The sequence below is a fragment of the Theobroma umbraticum genome, unplaced genomic scaffold, assembly GCF_002168275.2.
Source record: "Theobroma umbraticum cultivar Fairchild unplaced genomic scaffold, ASM216827v3 scaffold_4.1, whole genome shotgun sequence".
In the NCBI taxonomy this organism is placed as follows: domain Eukaryota; kingdom Viridiplantae; phylum Streptophyta; class Magnoliopsida; order Malvales; family Malvaceae; genus Theobroma; species Theobroma umbraticum.
Window position 1 is genome coordinate 2,952,153 of NW_018397258.1, and position 15,862 is coordinate 2,968,014.

Genomic DNA, 15,862 nt, shown 5'->3' on the forward strand with positions numbered 1-15,862 from the left:
TATTTTAATATGTGGTCCAGCTTAATTTATTAGATTCACACGTATTTTGTTTACTGTTAAAGGTTATATTACGTGAAACAGCCAATCTCCATTAGCGTGCAACTGCAAATCCTCCTCGAGAAATTGACTTCTTGACCGTTGGTTCAAGACTAACTGCCGAGAACCGGGAAGATTCTTATATGGGGTCGATTTGAGATTAGCCCAAGCCCAAAACACATCCGAAAAGAAAATCCGACACTTCGGTTTGGCCCAGTCATATTAAATTGGGCCAATGGAAAATAAATAAATAAATAAATAAAGAGAAGGAAGAAGTGGCAGTCTTCACCTTTGCGAACGGCCAGCAGAACCAATTGGTTGGCGCTCTTAATTCCACGCCACGAATCGCATTGCTTCCTCGCCTCTTTCCCATGCAAAAATCGTCGAATAATTTAAAGGAAAGCTCTAGAAGAAAATTGTGAAGAATAATCTGTCCCATAAAATCGTTTCAAGTTCCCCACGTTTCATGTAACTTTCTATTTTGGTTCTTTCTTCCTGCAACACGACTCGAAGATCAACAAGCAATCCCAGCTGGAGAGTGCGGATGGTAACCTCGAGACAGGGGCTGCCTTCATGGATAAGCGCCGCAGCGGCGACCCGAGTTGATATCGACGGAAACGTTGAGAATATGATAAAAGACGGCCACGGCGATTCTACAAGCCAACCGCAAAGCCAAAAGTCGTCAAAAGCTGTAACTGACGTGGATTTGAGCTTCGGAGAGAGGGCTTTCTCTGCCGCCGGCGCCGCTTTTCTCTCTGCCATCATCGTCAATCCTCTCGATGTAGCCAAGGTATCTGATTTTACTTTTATAGAAAGTTTGGTTCCTTTTTATACATTGAGATTCATTAATTCTTTAAAGGCATTTTTTTCTGTTTCTCTTTTAATCAAAATTCTGTCAGAAGATATCTTGAAATGTTTAATTCTCTAAATTAATATCTCCATAGAATCCTAAGAGTTATTGTTTCTGGGTAACATCCAGACAAGGTTGCAAGCGCAGGCTGCTGGAGTTCCATACCAGACATGCTTTGAAACTAACATGGTAAGAATCAATTTAATTGGTTTCCTTCATCTCATGGTCAATTTATTCCCCTGTTTTAAACATTAATGATTTATTTGATTCTTTAATCTATCCTCTGCTAAATGCATTTTAACTTTACCTTCGAATTTTTTTTTGTTTTTCTCCTCTGCTCTTCTGTTTTAGTTGTTTCCAGAATTGAAAAGTTCTCAATCATGTGCACGTTCAGTTCTTGGCTCTGAACCAGTATGTCCCCCTGAATGTAGTCGGTACAAAGGGACACTCGATGTTTTTCACAAAGTCATTCGACAGGTTGGTGGTTTTTCTGTATTAGACTTGTTCTTGATGTTTGATGCTGTAATGGCAATTCTTTTCAAAAATAATAAGGTTTTGATGGTATATTTTTAATTTCTTCAATTAAATTGGTAAAAGTAACTCTATTAGACCCAGCTGATGGCTAACAGAAGGGTATAGGGGAGGAAAAAGGAAGTTAATTGCAAGAACAAGTTCATGTCCCTAAGCACAATGATGGACATTTTCATTATATATTTATAAATGCATTATACTCTCTTTAACATACAATACATTTGTATTGTTGCAAACCTTTGCATATCAATGGACCAATTACTTATTGTTGGAGGTTCACAGGAGTGAATTTGTGCAGGAAGGATTTGCCAGACTGTGGAGAGGAACTAATGCAAGCTTAGCATTGGCTGTGCCAACTGTAAGTCTCTCCCTCTTATAAAAGTTCCCCTTTCAATTCATATGGCTGCATTTGATGTTTTTATCCTTTGCATCAGTGTGATGAAGCATTTTTATGTACTTCTTTTCTGTCAGTTTTTGGTTCATGGGCTTTGTTCTTTTGTTGTCAATCAGGTTGGCATCTACATGCCTTGTTATGACATTTTCCGCAATTCTATCGAAGAATTCACAACTAATAATGCTCCAACCTTGACCCCATATGTCCCATTAGTTGCAGGCATATTTGCACGTTCTTTAGCTTGTGTAACTTGTTATCCTGTTGAACTGGCAAGGACCCGCATGCAGGTATAAGATGTTGTGTACCTTTTCTAATCTAACTGGGGATTGCTATAATACTTCTTAATTGTTATACTCTGCAGGACTTGAGTAGTTAAGTTGATGAAATTCAATTTTATCATTCTGACTTTATTTTTAATACCAGGCATTTAAAGAAACTCAAAGTGGTGTGAAGCCTCCAGGAGTATGGAAGACATTGGTTGGAGTCATCAACCCAGTGATGAGCACAAACTACATTCAGAACTGTAAGTTAATAATTGAATCGACAGCTGTTCAATTGATTACTGTCTCCCTCTCTCTCAGAAACAATATCTTTTTGATGTTGCACAAGAAATCAGACTGTAAATGAGAAAGTTTGATTAAACTAAGCTTCCAGAGATGGTCATTATTGCTGACATATGCTTCATAACAGTACAAAGCTACCGCATTTTATGGACTGGCCTTAGCGCACAACTTGCTCGTGATGTTCCTTTCTCTGGAATTTGTTGGTCAACACTTGAGCCGGTGAGACTTCAGTTCCTTAATTCTTAAGAAGGATAAGTTTTGATATTTTCAGATATGTTTGATGCTAGCTAATCTGTTCAACTTAATGCTGGTTTCTTTTGCCCTTTCCAGATAAGGAGAAAATTGCTTGTTTTGATGGGTGATGAAGCTGGTGTAGGTAGAATCCTTGGGGCTAATTTCACTGCTGGTTTTGTGGCAGGCAGCATTGCAGCTGCTGTTACCTGTCCATTAGATGTTGCCAAGACCCGGAGCCAGATAGAGGTCTCTGCTTTCTGGTTAAGCTTTGCTAGATATGCATTTAAATTCAGTTAGGATAGGATGAACAGCACAGAACAACCCTACCTCCTATGCCCCTTTCTCCCTCCCCCAAATGCACTTGCCCATGAATGCACACACACAGACACCCTAAAGTGAGGTAGTTAGTTTCCCATAAGACAATAAGGATTATATTTGACCATCATTTGCTAGTATGTGACCATGAGAGCTCAAGTATTTCCAGAAAGTGAGCTAACTTGATTTCAGATATTTGCTTTGGATGACTGCATTTTGGTCCTAAATCTTTCTTTCTTGATTTCCAGAAAGATCCCACCAAGGCATTAAAGATGACTACAAGACAAACTTTGCTGGAAATTTGGAGGTACGAAGCATTCTTTTGTTTATTCCTATTCCTTGAAGGTATATCGCTGTTGCTTTCTTCTAGTGCTTCTCAGTGATTTAGAGCCATTAATGCTGTAGAACGCATACTAACAGATCTTCTGGTAAATGACTAAGCTAATGTCATCCTAGGTCCTTGCTAAAAACCATCATAGTTTAAAGACTCCAGTGGGGTCATCTAAAGGGACAAGCACTAGCATCAGATGAGCGATTATACTATCATAGAGTTTATTCTTTAGCAGTAGTGTCTGTGTCTCAGGCTAATTTTTTAGGTAATGCCCATTGCTCTAACTTGTAGTCAATTGCCTAACATATTAGGTTTGCTCATGTGCGGACCTGCAAAGGTCACTCAAGGTGGGAAATCTGTCAATTGTTATGAGCTGGTTGAGGTTACCCTTAATAATCACTTTCGTTAATTACTCATGTGTGCCAAACTGTCATTTGTAACAGGGATGGAGGGATGAAGGGACTGTTCACCGGGCTTGGTCCTCGTGTTGGCCGTGCTGGTCCTTCTGTGGGGATCGTTGTTTCCTTTTATGAAGTTGTCAAGTACGCTTTGCATTACAGACACGAAGATTTTGAGTGAAACTTGGATTCGTGCCAGCTATTGTTGATTTGATGTTCCAAGTATAGTCGCCTGACTCGACGATGTAGAGAGAGGAAGAATAACGCACACGTGTGGTCCTCCAACCAAAAATCTATCATGTTGCTCAAAAAGACTCTCAAGAGGCAACATTTCGACAATAATTCCAGGACCTGGAAACGCCAGGCTGTATCACTCCAATTCTTTTCTCATAATGGAAGCCCGATTCATCGTTGCAAGTTGCAAGTTGCAACACAAAGCCTCTTTGTAGGGGAATATTTGCAATCTTTTTGCAAGTAAAGTTTATTTCGATGGCAACTATTTACAACCACTTAGTAATGGTAAGCACAAGTGTCTCTCATCCCTGAACGAATGGTTTAATTCATTGTTTTTTGTAGTCAGTTTCACAAAAACAGAACACCATTTAAAAAGAAACAGGCACATAAAGAGATGAACAGGAAAACGAAGAGCATTCCAAGGGATAGGGGAAGTAAATTAAGGAATCAAGGAGTAGGATAAAGAAAATGATAACAAGAAATAAAGTCGGCTACCAGAAAACAAAATTAACCAATAAATCTCTCATAACAAATGCAAACCACCATCCATCACCAAAGAAAAAAATAAACAACTTAATATACTTATCCACATAGCAATTGCTATTGCAATCCTGATCTAAATGAATCTCTCAAGCCCTAAGAATAATTTAAAAGAAGCTGTAGGAAGATGCGTCTAGAGGGTGGATGAGGTATGTAAGAACCAGTGCCACAAGCATCAGCACGTAAGCAATCCCTTGGTCAATTGAAGTCCCTGCCCACAATAAATGGAAATGTGAGTTTAGGAGCTTCCATCAGCATCTTAATACAAAGCCACACACAATTAGCCTACAATTTTTCCAGAGGCTAAACACGGTAATATCTACCCCTACTACCAGAGCATAAGATTTTTTGCACCGGGAAAGACAGAAGTCAGAACATTATTGAGACACTGTTCCAAGGGGGTCTAATGCATTTGCAAGAAACGACTTGAGCTACCCTCTACCACCCCACAAGACCAAACAGACGAAGAAATCAATGCCTTCAAGGAAGGTTACCACGAAATTGAAGGAGACAAAAGAAAAATGAAAACCAGTATTCTACGTGAGAAAAGCAAAACAAAAATTTTGGCAATGCCTCGGTACGAATAGAACTGTGAAGAAGGCAGTTTTCAACATTACTACAGATCTAAAGAAGAGAACTTTTTCTTCAGACCAATTCAGGAAGGAAGCAAAGAAAACAGATCTAAAGACACAAAAAGAGCATGTTACAAATAATAATAATAAAAAAAAGATGAGAAGTTACCATCACTAGTAGGAGAAGGAGCTGGAGCAGCGGACTGAGCCTCAACATAGGGTGACACAATGGCAAAAACCAGAACAAAGATAGCCGCAACACCCACAAAAGCCCTGGAAGAAATCACCGCCATTTTCCCTTCTCTTAAAACCAACAAACTCTGAATAAGCCCTCTGGAAACTATTAGCCCAACGGACAATGTCAGAGCTCTAAAGAGAAATGAAGTCGAAGAAGACCCAGGACGAGAAACAGATTCAAGAAAGTTGAGCGGAGCAATTCTGCAGAGAAAGACGGGGTTTAAATAAGGAGGTTGAGGCCATTATAGGGTGTAACAAGTTATATTGTAAGCAGTAAAATGGGTGAGTTTCGGGAGTGGGTCCAGGCTGATTATCATTATTAGGTAAGTGTTGATTACAATGCCATGTGATAAGGTTTTCCCTTTCAGATTTCTTTAGCCTTTTGTAAAGTTGTTGCCCAGTCATTTTTTCTCTTTACCTACTCAGCTCTTTTAAACGGCTAACTTTTTGTATCATTGTTGCATCAAATAAATACTGATATCATTCTGGTATCAGATTTGTTATAAATTTTGTTATCTAAATCTAGTTTGAATTCCAAGAGAATCATAATATTTCAATCTCGATTTAAAATGAGATTTCTAAATCATATTAAAGTTTCATACAGATTCTGTTATTTATTTATTTATTTATTTTTTGACCTTTACCACGTTTGCCTTTGTCTTTTGTTTCCTGTTCCTGGCCGTTGTTGCCTCCTGGCGTTGCTACCGTCGTTATCAACCTTGCTGCCAATTGGTGATTGAGTGGGGACGCAATTTGAAAATTCGAAATTCAAAAATGGTTTATTTCTTTATTTTTATTTTTATTTTTAATTTACAAATATAATTGGCAAAGGAATGATGAATGAAAAAACAGAATACAAAATGTTATCGCCCTTGGATACCCTTTAGCTGCCAAATTTTTCAACATTATTTGACAGCAAAATAACAAATGCAACATGGGATGCTAGCCTATTACAGGCATCTCCTTTTTTAAGTCCAGGAGCTTGTTTCTCCTTATATATCTTACATATTGACCAGCTGAAATCTACTTTTTCATCTCTCTGCCACATGAACCAATTCTTTGAATTCCTTGCAATATGTGGAAGACATAAGGTCGTGCATAAAAAAAGCAAGAATTCACTTAAAAAGTTGGAAAGCTAATGTTGATGCATGGTTTTGCTAACACATGCCTCACATCCATCCACATGCGGGGAAGCACTTCCCATGTGTAATAAACTACTAATTCCAAATGAACCTAAATTCCTAACATTATATAGAAATAATCAACATGAAAATCCCTAGGACCTTGAAGATAAATTGACAGCAACAGAAGATTCTTTTCAGAAAATCATGAAAATTTTGAAAAACCAAGAAATAAAAAAAGAAGAAAACAGCAAAATATGGATGGGACCATAAGAGCATATTGACACAAATGGGAGCACATGCTATGTTGATACCATGCACATGGATGATAACATTAGAATCATAGTTCAGTCAAACGATTTTAAATGCTCACAAAATCTTTAGCCCCGTAACCGTTGAACTGATAAAAAGGATAAAACGTGAACTACCACACAACTCTCAAGAAATCTGGGGCCAGAAATCTGGCAAATCTGGCCGCACTGTGTTTTCCCCTTTCTGCACATTCTGGCCACACCATAACATTAACTAGAATGACAAATAATATGCAAAAAATAAACAAAAAAGGTAAAGAGAATACTACGAATGATAAATATCTAGGTGATTGGCAATTTGTGAGAAGGTTTACTAATTTCAAAGTATTTTGGAATAGTGATATAACTTATAAAATTTACATAATTACCAAATTATATGTTTTATCTTCAAAAATAGTATTTTTAGCTTACGTACTTTCAATATATAATATGAATTTTGTCTTCTCATTATTTTCACTCCTACCATTTTATCTTCGAATTGGGGCTTTCCCCACTAATTAAATTTGGTTGTATACTCATCAATGCATGTTACAACCCGTGAGGAAAGGCATAGAAGTGAGAAAAGTTAGTAAAAGATCTGTCCAATCCGATCAAGGAAAATGGACTGCACAGGTGTAATTCTAGTTTGAATAAGATCCCAGAGTTGATAGATCAAAACCCGCAAACCAATTACCAAATTACAAGCCACTAAATAATCCACCAAACAAAAACAACTCTCTTTTTTCTGTTCTGTTCTGTTAAATACAAAAATAACTCAAGTACAGATACACATGGATTTTTTCATTTTTTATTTACAATCCAATCTCCAGAATGCTCCTAATATTAATGTGGTATCCTGCAAGGAACAAATTCCGAGCAAGTGACCTTTATAATTTTTGGAAAATAAAAAATGCATGGACAGGTGCACATGTACATTGCATTAACTAATGAAGGAACCAATGGAGTATAAGGACATAAAGGCCTCTTCTAAACGACAATGTAAATGCCAATTACCAAAATAATATAAAATTAATTAGAAAAAAAAAGGGAGGGGAGGGGGGGTGGAGAGAGAGATATTATTCTTCCATCCTCACTTGAGAATCACATCAAAACCTAAGGCAATTGAATGACTGCAGATTCTATATCAGCTGGAGAATGTGTTCGAATCTAACAGACTCCGGCACAAGTTGCTCCATGGAGTTGAAAAACTTATGGAAACAAAGACGATGTAGCTTTAAGAGCATGAAAGCTAAACCTACAATGATTTACTACTCTTTTGTCCAATATAAATAACTGTGAACTCAACCTTACCAAAGAAAAAACATGGTTGTGGCCAACTTTTTGTTCACACTGCCAATTTTGGATCCAGCGTTCCTGAGGCATTTTCTTCTCCAGTTAAACTGTGGTCAGGATCCTGCATATCACATATTCATCAGTGACAACCAAAGGGCGCTCAAAATTGGAGAAGTTAGGGCCAGCAAGGTATATACCTCCATTCCCCATTTGATGTAATCTGGTGACTCACAGGCCTTGTATTCATCAACCAAACTTTCAATTATGTCCCTTGATTCATCAAACTCTGACAGATCATTATCCTGTTCACATCTAACAATAATTAGGATACTATATATCAATTTAATGCAATTGCAAAATATTGTTTAATTTTGTCGTTGCACTTTTTGTTTTTGTAAGCAGAAGACATGTGGCCAAAGTAACAAACAAATAGTGCTAAATATATTATTCGAGGAATACACATCTTTTAACCAACCTAAAGAAGTAAAACAAGTCCATGCGTGCAGGCTTACAATTACACATGTGCATGTAAATAGGTAAGCAGACATGTATATGCACAAAACTCATGCATGCAGGTGTGTGCATACATGTTCATAAAAATAGATGCAAAAGCATGGTGGCAGCAACAGAAAAATTTGAAACTGTAACTGAAATAAAACTACAAGAGCCCAAAAGCTTGTAACTCACAGCAAACATAGGGAACTTCCGATAATTGTCAAGAAATGCTTGCTTCTTTCTCAACTTCTCATACTGGCTCAAACATTTGCTGAAGAGGTGTCGGATACTGGTATGACTTGCTAGCATAAGACCACTCACCTGATCAATGCAACATTCACTTCTTCATTCTCTCAAATTTTTTCAATTATTTTTCCAACAAATGGAGGACCACATTATAGGGAGATAGCAAAATCATGCTGAAGGTCACAGTTGTTCTTAATTCAGAGAATATATTGTCAATTCCTCTGTAATACAGGCAAAATAAGCAATCTAAACTCTAAAGACAAGAATTAGAGTTGTACCCTATGAGCAGTTTGGACATATGGGGACTTTCTAGAAAGAGCAACCTACAAAAGCACCAAAAGAACAACCAGATGATGTAAGTTCAGATATCATAAGGAAAAGAATTGACCAAATTGATGACAACTGCTTCTATGATCAAGAGACCTGAATGCTTGCAGGACCCCACTCAATAAAATTTACAAGCTTTCTTTCACGAATCCTCTGTAGACTTTCATGCACCTGTTAAAAAACAGGGGAAATTATTTAACAAGCATTAGCAGCTTAAACCAGTAAGAACAGATGATACAAGCAAATTCCCAGGAAAAATAAGGTCTGCACAACTTACTATTGAATTTCACACATCATAACCATTAACAAGCAATCAAATTAAAGTTATATATACCTGTCTTTCAATAAAAATAATAAAGAACGCACAAGGAATATAGGTGACCCTACATGTTGGATGTTTAACTGCCAAACGATTTGAAGCCACGACACTGCCGATAACTTTTCTTTTTCTTTCAAGTGCGAAAATATAGTCCCAAGAAATCAGGGTTGGATTTCCATAAATGAGCAACAAGGCTCTTGCTCACAGCCTATACTAGAAGAATTTAAGTTGATGTGCTGACTAGGAGAACCATTGCAGTCATCTAATCAATATCAGTGCTCTGAATTTTCAAGGGGAGAAAAGGGGTGTTGGCTAAAATCACACACTCAGCCACCTTGAGAAGAGAAAATTAGCTAAGAGAACACATAAAATGCCCAACATCACTTTAAAGAAAACAAAGCAACTGCACCATCATAAAACTTTTGGCACGACAGTTGCTAGAAGGACAAGCAAGATGTTTGATAATCTAGAGAAAGAAAAAAAAAATTGCATGCATTCACAGGCAAAATCTTTGAACTACTACCAACCTTAAGATAATTCCTCTTCTTTGCACAAAGATATATCTAAAACTGCTAAAGAATGCAAATGTTTAAGTAATGGCCCAAGTCAACAAAAAAGTAATCAAGTGCATTCTTAAGAATAAAGAAAAATATTTTGTTGCTTGCTTAGACAAAATTTGAATGTGAACCTGAGTGGTGTATTTCTTGTAAAAATTATAGCATTCCCATAAAAATTAATTTACAATACCTGAGTAGGATCTACTTCTCCTTGAATGATATTAAGTATTGAGATATACTTTGCTTGACTAGCTTCTTTTGTGCGTGCATAAGAGGAAACCATAATATTTTTTGTCTGCAAGGGATCTTACAGTCAGAAAATTGCAACCTGATTTGTCAAAAAAATTACGAGCTACATATCTCACCTGGAGAAGTCTTCTCATAACATCAAGAACAGTAGTTTTCCGAATCACATTAGCCTGCCAAGAAGTAATACATTGGCATCAAACAGCACCGAAAAATTCTTCTTTACAGGAATAACAAGACTAACACCACTTATCTAGGACTGATATGCGATTCTGAAATGTCATTTTTGACAAAAATAAAACATATAGAATGAGAAAGTGTCAGCTCTGATCACTCTCAACTTGGAGAGCTTTCCCTTCGGGTGTCGGATGAGGGAGGATGTTTTGTGTTAGTCCTTCACTAGTACAACTAATAACTTGACTGACTAGGCATAAAGGTCAAAACATGACAACAAGAACCTTCATTTTCCTCCCATTCTAGCATTGATGGTGAATACATGTGAAAATGAGTCAATAGAGACAGTAAAAGGCACAATGATGAAGAAAGTTTTAGATCCATAAGAATAACACGTACTAGTCTTGGAAGTTAAAGTAGCTGCATTTTAATTGTTACTGCAATTTTGATAGTTAAAGCTAAGCTCTATGATGTGAGATAAGAAGAATGCTCATCTTCTTGTAAGACAAACAATAAAAGAAATTTGCTGAAACAATTGTATATGATCATTACTTCAGTAATAAACTCAGTAAATATTCCAAAATTTGCAAGTTCCTTTTCCTGAACCGTTTAGTATCCATCTTGCTCTATACCTGACTTAATAGAAGCGCTTGGATTTTGGCAAATATGGAGCTTCCTCTCGGTCTATAAGGGAAGTCATCAGCTTTGCATAAATTCACAACATTGGGTACACTACATCCTCCTCTCCCCACCCTTCTTTTTCACCCCAAACATTATGAAAACAATAAGCACACCAATTGAAGACGCAATTGTCTACAGGCTCACTTAATTCTTGAAAACGAAAAAGAAGCAATTGACCAGGAATCATAATCAACTACAAAGCTACAAGTACTAACCAGACAACATGAGTATTGGACTGACCTGGCGCTCCACTGTAAGTGGTGTGTAACCTGTCATAAGAAAATGACATCTTGGTGTTGGAATTAAAGAGGCAAGAAGACCAACCAAATCATTGTTCATGTATCCTGGATACCGCAGTGTAGTTGTGCTAGCAGACATCACAGTGGAGACCAAAGAATTTGTTTGAGCAAATGTAGGATTACTTAGATGTAAACGCTCTACAGCAATTCTATTAAGTGCGGTATTGTCAAGAACAACAACACAATCAGCATTAAGTGTTAGTCGCTTGAGTGTCAAAAGTGAGTTGTAGGGTTGGACCACCACATCACTTGTCTCCATCTGGTTAGGGAATACACTATATGTCTGGACCAGCTTCTTGCTGTAGCGATCATTCAGAGTCTCCAACAGATAGGAACCCATACCTTCATTGTAGAATGAGAGCAGTCAAGTTGTAACCAAGCCAGTATCTCATGATGAAAATGCTACTGCCTATGGTCCTAATTTTTGAAGCCAAATGAGGCTAATATGTGTGTACATATAAAATAGAAAAATAAGCATACAATAATTAATTTTTGATAGACCAAAAGAGAAAGATAAAAAATGCAAATATAAAGATAAAGTGAGGAAACCTGAGCCTGTCCCTCCAGCAATGGAATGACATAGAACAAAACCCTCAAGGCTATCACTCCCATCAGCTTCTCTGTCAATCATGTCCATTATATCCTCTTCAACACCCTTTCCCTGTTTCAGAATCACGAACACAAAACTGGATTTTGGTAAAAGATTACTATTTGAAAAGAAAATTAAGGGGTAACACACATAAGTCATGTCAGATATTAACACGAGAATTTGTAATATATTCTGTGATCTATATAAACAAGCAAAACATACAAAAAAAAATGATAATCTCAACATCTCATGGAAACACATATTTATCTGCTGTAAAATGTAATTACTCTTAGATTGTAATTATGCACCTTGTTTTCCTTATCAACATTATCACCTCAACATGTTTAATTAAGATATCATGCAGAAGACCATAAGAGCGTCAATAAACTTATATATTATTGAACATCACAAAATTGGAAAGTTGAATCCAAAAGAAAAAAACCTGATGGTATCCGCTGGCCCAGTTGTTTCCGGCACCTCCACCGTGATCAGAAACAAAGATATTTTCATGATTGTAGAGATTCCGATATTCACTATTTTGAATTCCATTAATTACTCTAGGTTCCAAATCTATGAGTAAAGCTCGTGGTATGTAATGCTGATCGTCAGCTTGGTAGAAAAAGACATCTTTCCTGTCACCTCCCTGCATCATCCGCACGGAAAAAATTAATACATGTTCAACTCGCTATAACAGAGTGACTCACTACTTGTTCTTTTTACATTTCAAATAAAGTTACCTTAATATATTCGGGATTAGTCTATGGCTAATTAAATTCCCAAAACCTAATCTGACTGCCAATCGAAAACTTTTGCCAAATTAGCATAAATAATTATTTTACCGTTAATAAATCGGCGAACAAACACAATAAAAATCATCACGAATTTCCATAATTGAGTGGAAACTGGAGCTTTAAAGTGTAAAACAAAAGCGAAAACCTCAAAGGAAAAAAACAAAAAGAGAGACCTGCGTAGCGAAATCTTCAAGAATGCCTTCTTTGCTGATGCCGTGCTCGAGGCAGAGCTGTTTCCAGAACTCCATCCCGATCTGGTTCCCACATTGTCCCACCTGCAGCGTTATGATTTCTCTCGGCATTTTTTGCTTTCTTTTTCCTTACTCCTGAAACTAGGGTTTCGATCGGAAGGGGGAAACAAACGTCTGGCGCGCGAGGGACGCCTTTTTTAAAAAAACACAGAAATGAGGGAAATGAGATGATAGTTTTTATTTTCTCCCTTTGAGCCTGGTTTGGCCGTGAAATGGATTTTATACAGTGGGACCGTTGAGTGTGTCCTTTTGTGAAATGCATTTTATTTTGCTTGACGACAAATGCTAACCTGCGCTGAAGTTGACACCCCATCTTGTTCTCTTTATCGAATGGGCCCTGATCTTGGTCCAACTAAATGGGCCTTTCGGTTTGTTTACTAGGAAGCGCGGTAGCCGTGCTTGGTCTAGTCTAGCCCACTCCCCGGCTGTGTTTTTTTGGGCTAGACTAACTGGCTTCAAGCCTACAAGGGTAACTAGGCCTTGAACCAAAACAAAATTATCCCCTAACCGTTCATCAGTCATTCCGCGGCGAGAGAATTGTTCAGTGAACCTCTCGAGCACAGGGGGAAAAGTCGTTATTACATGTTATATGTAGTATTAGTAACTTCTTCTACAATTTCACATGTGATTAGATGATGGAATGATGTCAAATTGTGATTAGGAGCGCATTTGCAAGTCTTTATAATGATTCTTTTTTATTATAACCATGTGAAATGCCGCCATGGCCATGACTTGCGCATTTCTTACTCAAGAACCCAAGCCATTCCTTCTCCCAAGATTTAATTACGAACTTCTGGAAATGTTGGCCGACATCAGAAGGAAAAAGGGTTTTAAAAAGGAAACTAAGATTTATCACCCTAGTATTAACAATACTAATTTTAGTAACTAAAATACATATGTAGTTCCAAATACTATATTTCCTTGGCCTTGCACTTTCCCTGTATGCATTTGATATTTCCTTTCAGTTTGATCATGTACCGACTACTTTCTCCTTCAGGTAAATGATCGCGAAAAACCAAAGATCAGACTGGAAGGAACTAATGAAACCATACCAAGAAAATAACACTGCCTATGTAGTTTCCAGAATTATAATAACAGGGAATTAATATTCTAGCGAGCCCAGAGAAATGCTCCCATGGCGAACTTTCTCTTCTGCTCAACATCTCCGGTAATAAGTAGTCCATACTCTTTAAGCAAACAATCAAGCTTCCACTCTGGCATGGCTTCGTAGTCAGCTTTGGTGTACCTCGGGTAGTGCAGTGGCATCTGGAAGTGGCCGCACAAGTTCCTGGCCTGCTGACCATTTGGCCCGCTGCCTAGGCTCGGAGTTTTCCTGGCTACCGATTCCATACTCGTTTCTGCACCCCTCCCCAACCGTGTGGTAATTCTTTGAGGTAGCTATATGGGTTGGTTGGGTTAGTAAAGCAGCTTGGTAGTAGCCTTTTTATAGAGGATTAAACGTGAGAGAGAGAGAGTGTGTGTGTTGGGACCTTGGGCGAGGGAGGACGCGTTGAAGCAAGCATTGTTGAGGTGACGCGATATTTCAAATTGACAACTGAGAAAACAAAGCTTTTCATTTCTTGACAGGGTTTGCTTTTACCCGTTTATAAATTTCACAACAATAATAAATTGGTTCTGCCCCAGTAAGGCAGCACTTTGCCAGACTTGGCGGCTTGTGGTTGAGTAGGGTCATCGATTCCCTTGGTTCTCGCTACGCGCTATTATCTTTCGCCTTTGTTTTGTGAAAGTTTAATTATAGTAAAATTTACATATTACCAAAACCTTCACTTCCTCGGAAAAACACTCATCAATTACCCTCTAAACCAGTCCATATCGAACGGTTTCTAACCAACTATGAGAAAGCTTACTTATAATCTAATAAAGCAATTAAACCACCATTTTATTTGCTTCGTAGTTCTGGGCACAAATAGAGAATAGGGCGTGTAATACTAAACAGCGTGTACACCAGCAGCAGATTGGATATTTTGGAAGTCGAGTGTTGCTGAGTCACATTGATGAAATTTGTGGGGGTTCTTCTGGAAGTAATGAGCAAAGCTACCCATGTCCGAACCCTTCACTAAGGGACTGGTTTATCGGTTCAAGCTCATCAAACTTCTTTAACCCTGTTGGTTCAGCGAGATCTAGCCACCTAAATCTCGCAAACCACATTCTTAGATTGTGCAAAATGCACCCAACCCACAGTAATTCACTAACAATTTGTTGGACAGTAATTTCTTCACCTTTGTATTCATTAAACTCATGTATTAAGGTTGATTCAATAATTTAGTCCCTACTTGCCCATGGCTCTTCAATGCAACCTTCAAGTAATTGTCCTCCAATCCTTCTAGTCCACACATTGACTCTATTAAGAACATGAATGGCAGGCATTTGCCCCACCAATAGAACAGCATTCAATACCTACCTGCTTGAAACGATTCATTGAGGTGGCCACTGGTCACTGTGTTGTTAACAGAGCTGCAGCCTAAAATAACTGGTTATAAACTAAAGTTGGTAACCAGAAAAACATCAACCACTTATGGTGGTTTGATTTGCACCGTAGCTGTCGGTAGCTGCAATAATAAAACAATATAAGCCAGGGACTCATTCAAGATCTAGTTAGAAGATATTGTTGCTTTCAGTACTGTTTGATATCATTAATCCATGGCAATAATGCATAATTCTGTTCATGGCCAACTTTTTTTCAATATTTTCCACACACTAACTTTCAATGTCTCATCATGCAAGGGATGGTCCACCCCATTCAACAAACAGAATTAATCTTCATTTGAATGAATGTATTAGAAACAAGTTTTTATCAAAAAAATCCAAATGAGTAAATGACCATGTCATCAAACACCGCTACTTGACTTTGCTAGTAGTAATCCGTTTCATGTCAAATATTCAGCTGTAAGCATCTCACTAATTAAATACCTACTTGATGAATTTCA

General features: G+C 37.7%; 4 protein-coding genes across 5 annotated transcripts in view; 1 reads left to right on the forward strand and 3 right to left on the reverse strand.

Annotated features, from left to right (window-relative positions):
• Window positions 1–285: 285 nt before the first annotated feature.
• Window positions 286–4,187, forward strand: LOC110413975 (Mitochondrial substrate carrier family protein). Of its 2 annotated transcripts, XM_021425018.2 has the most exons (10): window positions 299–826; window positions 1,016–1,075; window positions 1,238–1,363; window positions 1,716–1,775; window positions 1,928–2,098; window positions 2,235–2,334; window positions 2,502–2,593; window positions 2,705–2,854; window positions 3,172–3,230; window positions 3,698–4,187. In XM_021425018.2, exons 1-10 carry the CDS (start codon window positions 581–583, stop codon window positions 3,831–3,833), a joined length of 1,200 nt encoding a protein of 399 aa, XP_021280693.1. In that variant the 5' UTR covers window positions 299–580; the 3' UTR covers window positions 3,834–4,187. The 2 variants fall into 2 exon arrangements, with proteins under 2 accessions (XP_021280694.1, XP_021280693.1); XM_021425019.2 differs by lacking the exon at window positions 1,928–2,098 and having other exon boundaries at window positions 286–826.
• A 138-nt stretch (window positions 4,188–4,325) lies between these two features.
• On the reverse strand, window positions 4,326–5,442 carry AGP20 (arabinogalactan protein 20). The gene is made up of 2 exons (XM_021425025.2): window positions 5,168–5,442; window positions 4,326–4,637 (listed from the first exon to the last, which is right to left on the reverse strand). The coding sequence occupies exons 1-2, from the start codon at window positions 5,289–5,291 to the stop codon at window positions 4,534–4,536; spliced, it is 228 nt and encodes a 75-aa protein (XP_021280700.1). The 5' UTR covers window positions 5,292–5,442; the 3' UTR covers window positions 4,326–4,533.
• Window positions 5,443–7,232: 1,790 nt separating this feature from the next.
• On the reverse strand, window positions 7,233–14,016 carry TUBG1 (gamma-tubulin). Its single transcript, XM_021425017.2, has 12 exons — window positions 12,837–14,016; window positions 12,315–12,515; window positions 11,833–11,944; window positions 11,225–11,625; window positions 10,249–10,302; window positions 10,074–10,178; window positions 9,104–9,178; window positions 8,959–9,003; window positions 8,627–8,755; window positions 8,137–8,241; window positions 7,958–8,060; window positions 7,233–7,502 (listed from the first exon to the last, which is right to left on the reverse strand). Exons 1-11 carry the CDS (start codon window positions 12,963–12,965, stop codon window positions 7,992–7,994), a joined length of 1,425 nt encoding a protein of 474 aa, XP_021280692.1. The 5' UTR covers window positions 12,966–14,016; the 3' UTR covers window positions 7,233–7,502; window positions 7,958–7,991.
• Window positions 14,017–15,208: 1,192 nt separating this feature from the next.
• LOC110413976 (Nucleotide-sugar transporter family protein) overlaps window positions 15,209–15,862 on the reverse strand; it is a 3,694-nt gene continuing 3,040 nt past the window's right edge. The window contains exon 9 of the mRNA XM_021425023.2: window positions 15,209–15,484. The gene's annotated coding sequence lies outside the window, so the exon portion shown is untranslated. The remainder of the gene's footprint in view (window positions 15,485–15,862) is intronic.

Bases quoted from the DNA above. Each gene is read 5' to 3' on its own strand.
- LOC110413975 (XM_021425018.2), top strand. From the start codon at position 581: ATGGTAACCTCGAGACAGGGGCTGCCTTCATGGATAAGCGCCGCAGCG. The intron at 827-1,015 runs GTATCTGATTTT...GGTAACATCCAG, and splicing joins ATCCTCTCGATGTAGCCAAG to ACAAGGTTGCAAGCGCAGGC. The intron at 2,099-2,234 runs GTATAAGATGTT...TTTTAATACCAG, and splicing joins TGGCAAGGACCCGCATGCAG to GCATTTAAAGAAACTCAAAG.
- AGP20 (XM_021425025.2), bottom strand. From the start codon at position 5,291: ATGGCGGTGATTTCTTCCAGGGCTTTTGTGGGTGTTGCGGCTATCTTT. The intron at 4,638-5,167 runs GTAACTTCTCAT...TATTGTGGGCAG, and splicing joins TCCTTCTCCTACTAGTGATG to GGACTTCAATTGACCAAGGG.
- TUBG1 (XM_021425017.2), bottom strand. From the start codon at position 12,965: ATGCCGAGAGAAATCATAACGCTGCAGGTGGGACAATGTGGGAACCAG. The intron at 9,179-10,073 runs GTATTGTAAATT...GTTTTTTAACAG, and splicing joins GAGAAGTAGATCCTACTCAG to GTGCATGAAAGTCTACAGAG. The intron at 8,242-8,626 runs GTGAGTTACAAG...AGATGTGAACAG, and splicing joins GGAAGTTCCCTATGTTTGCT to GATAATGATCTGTCAGAGTT.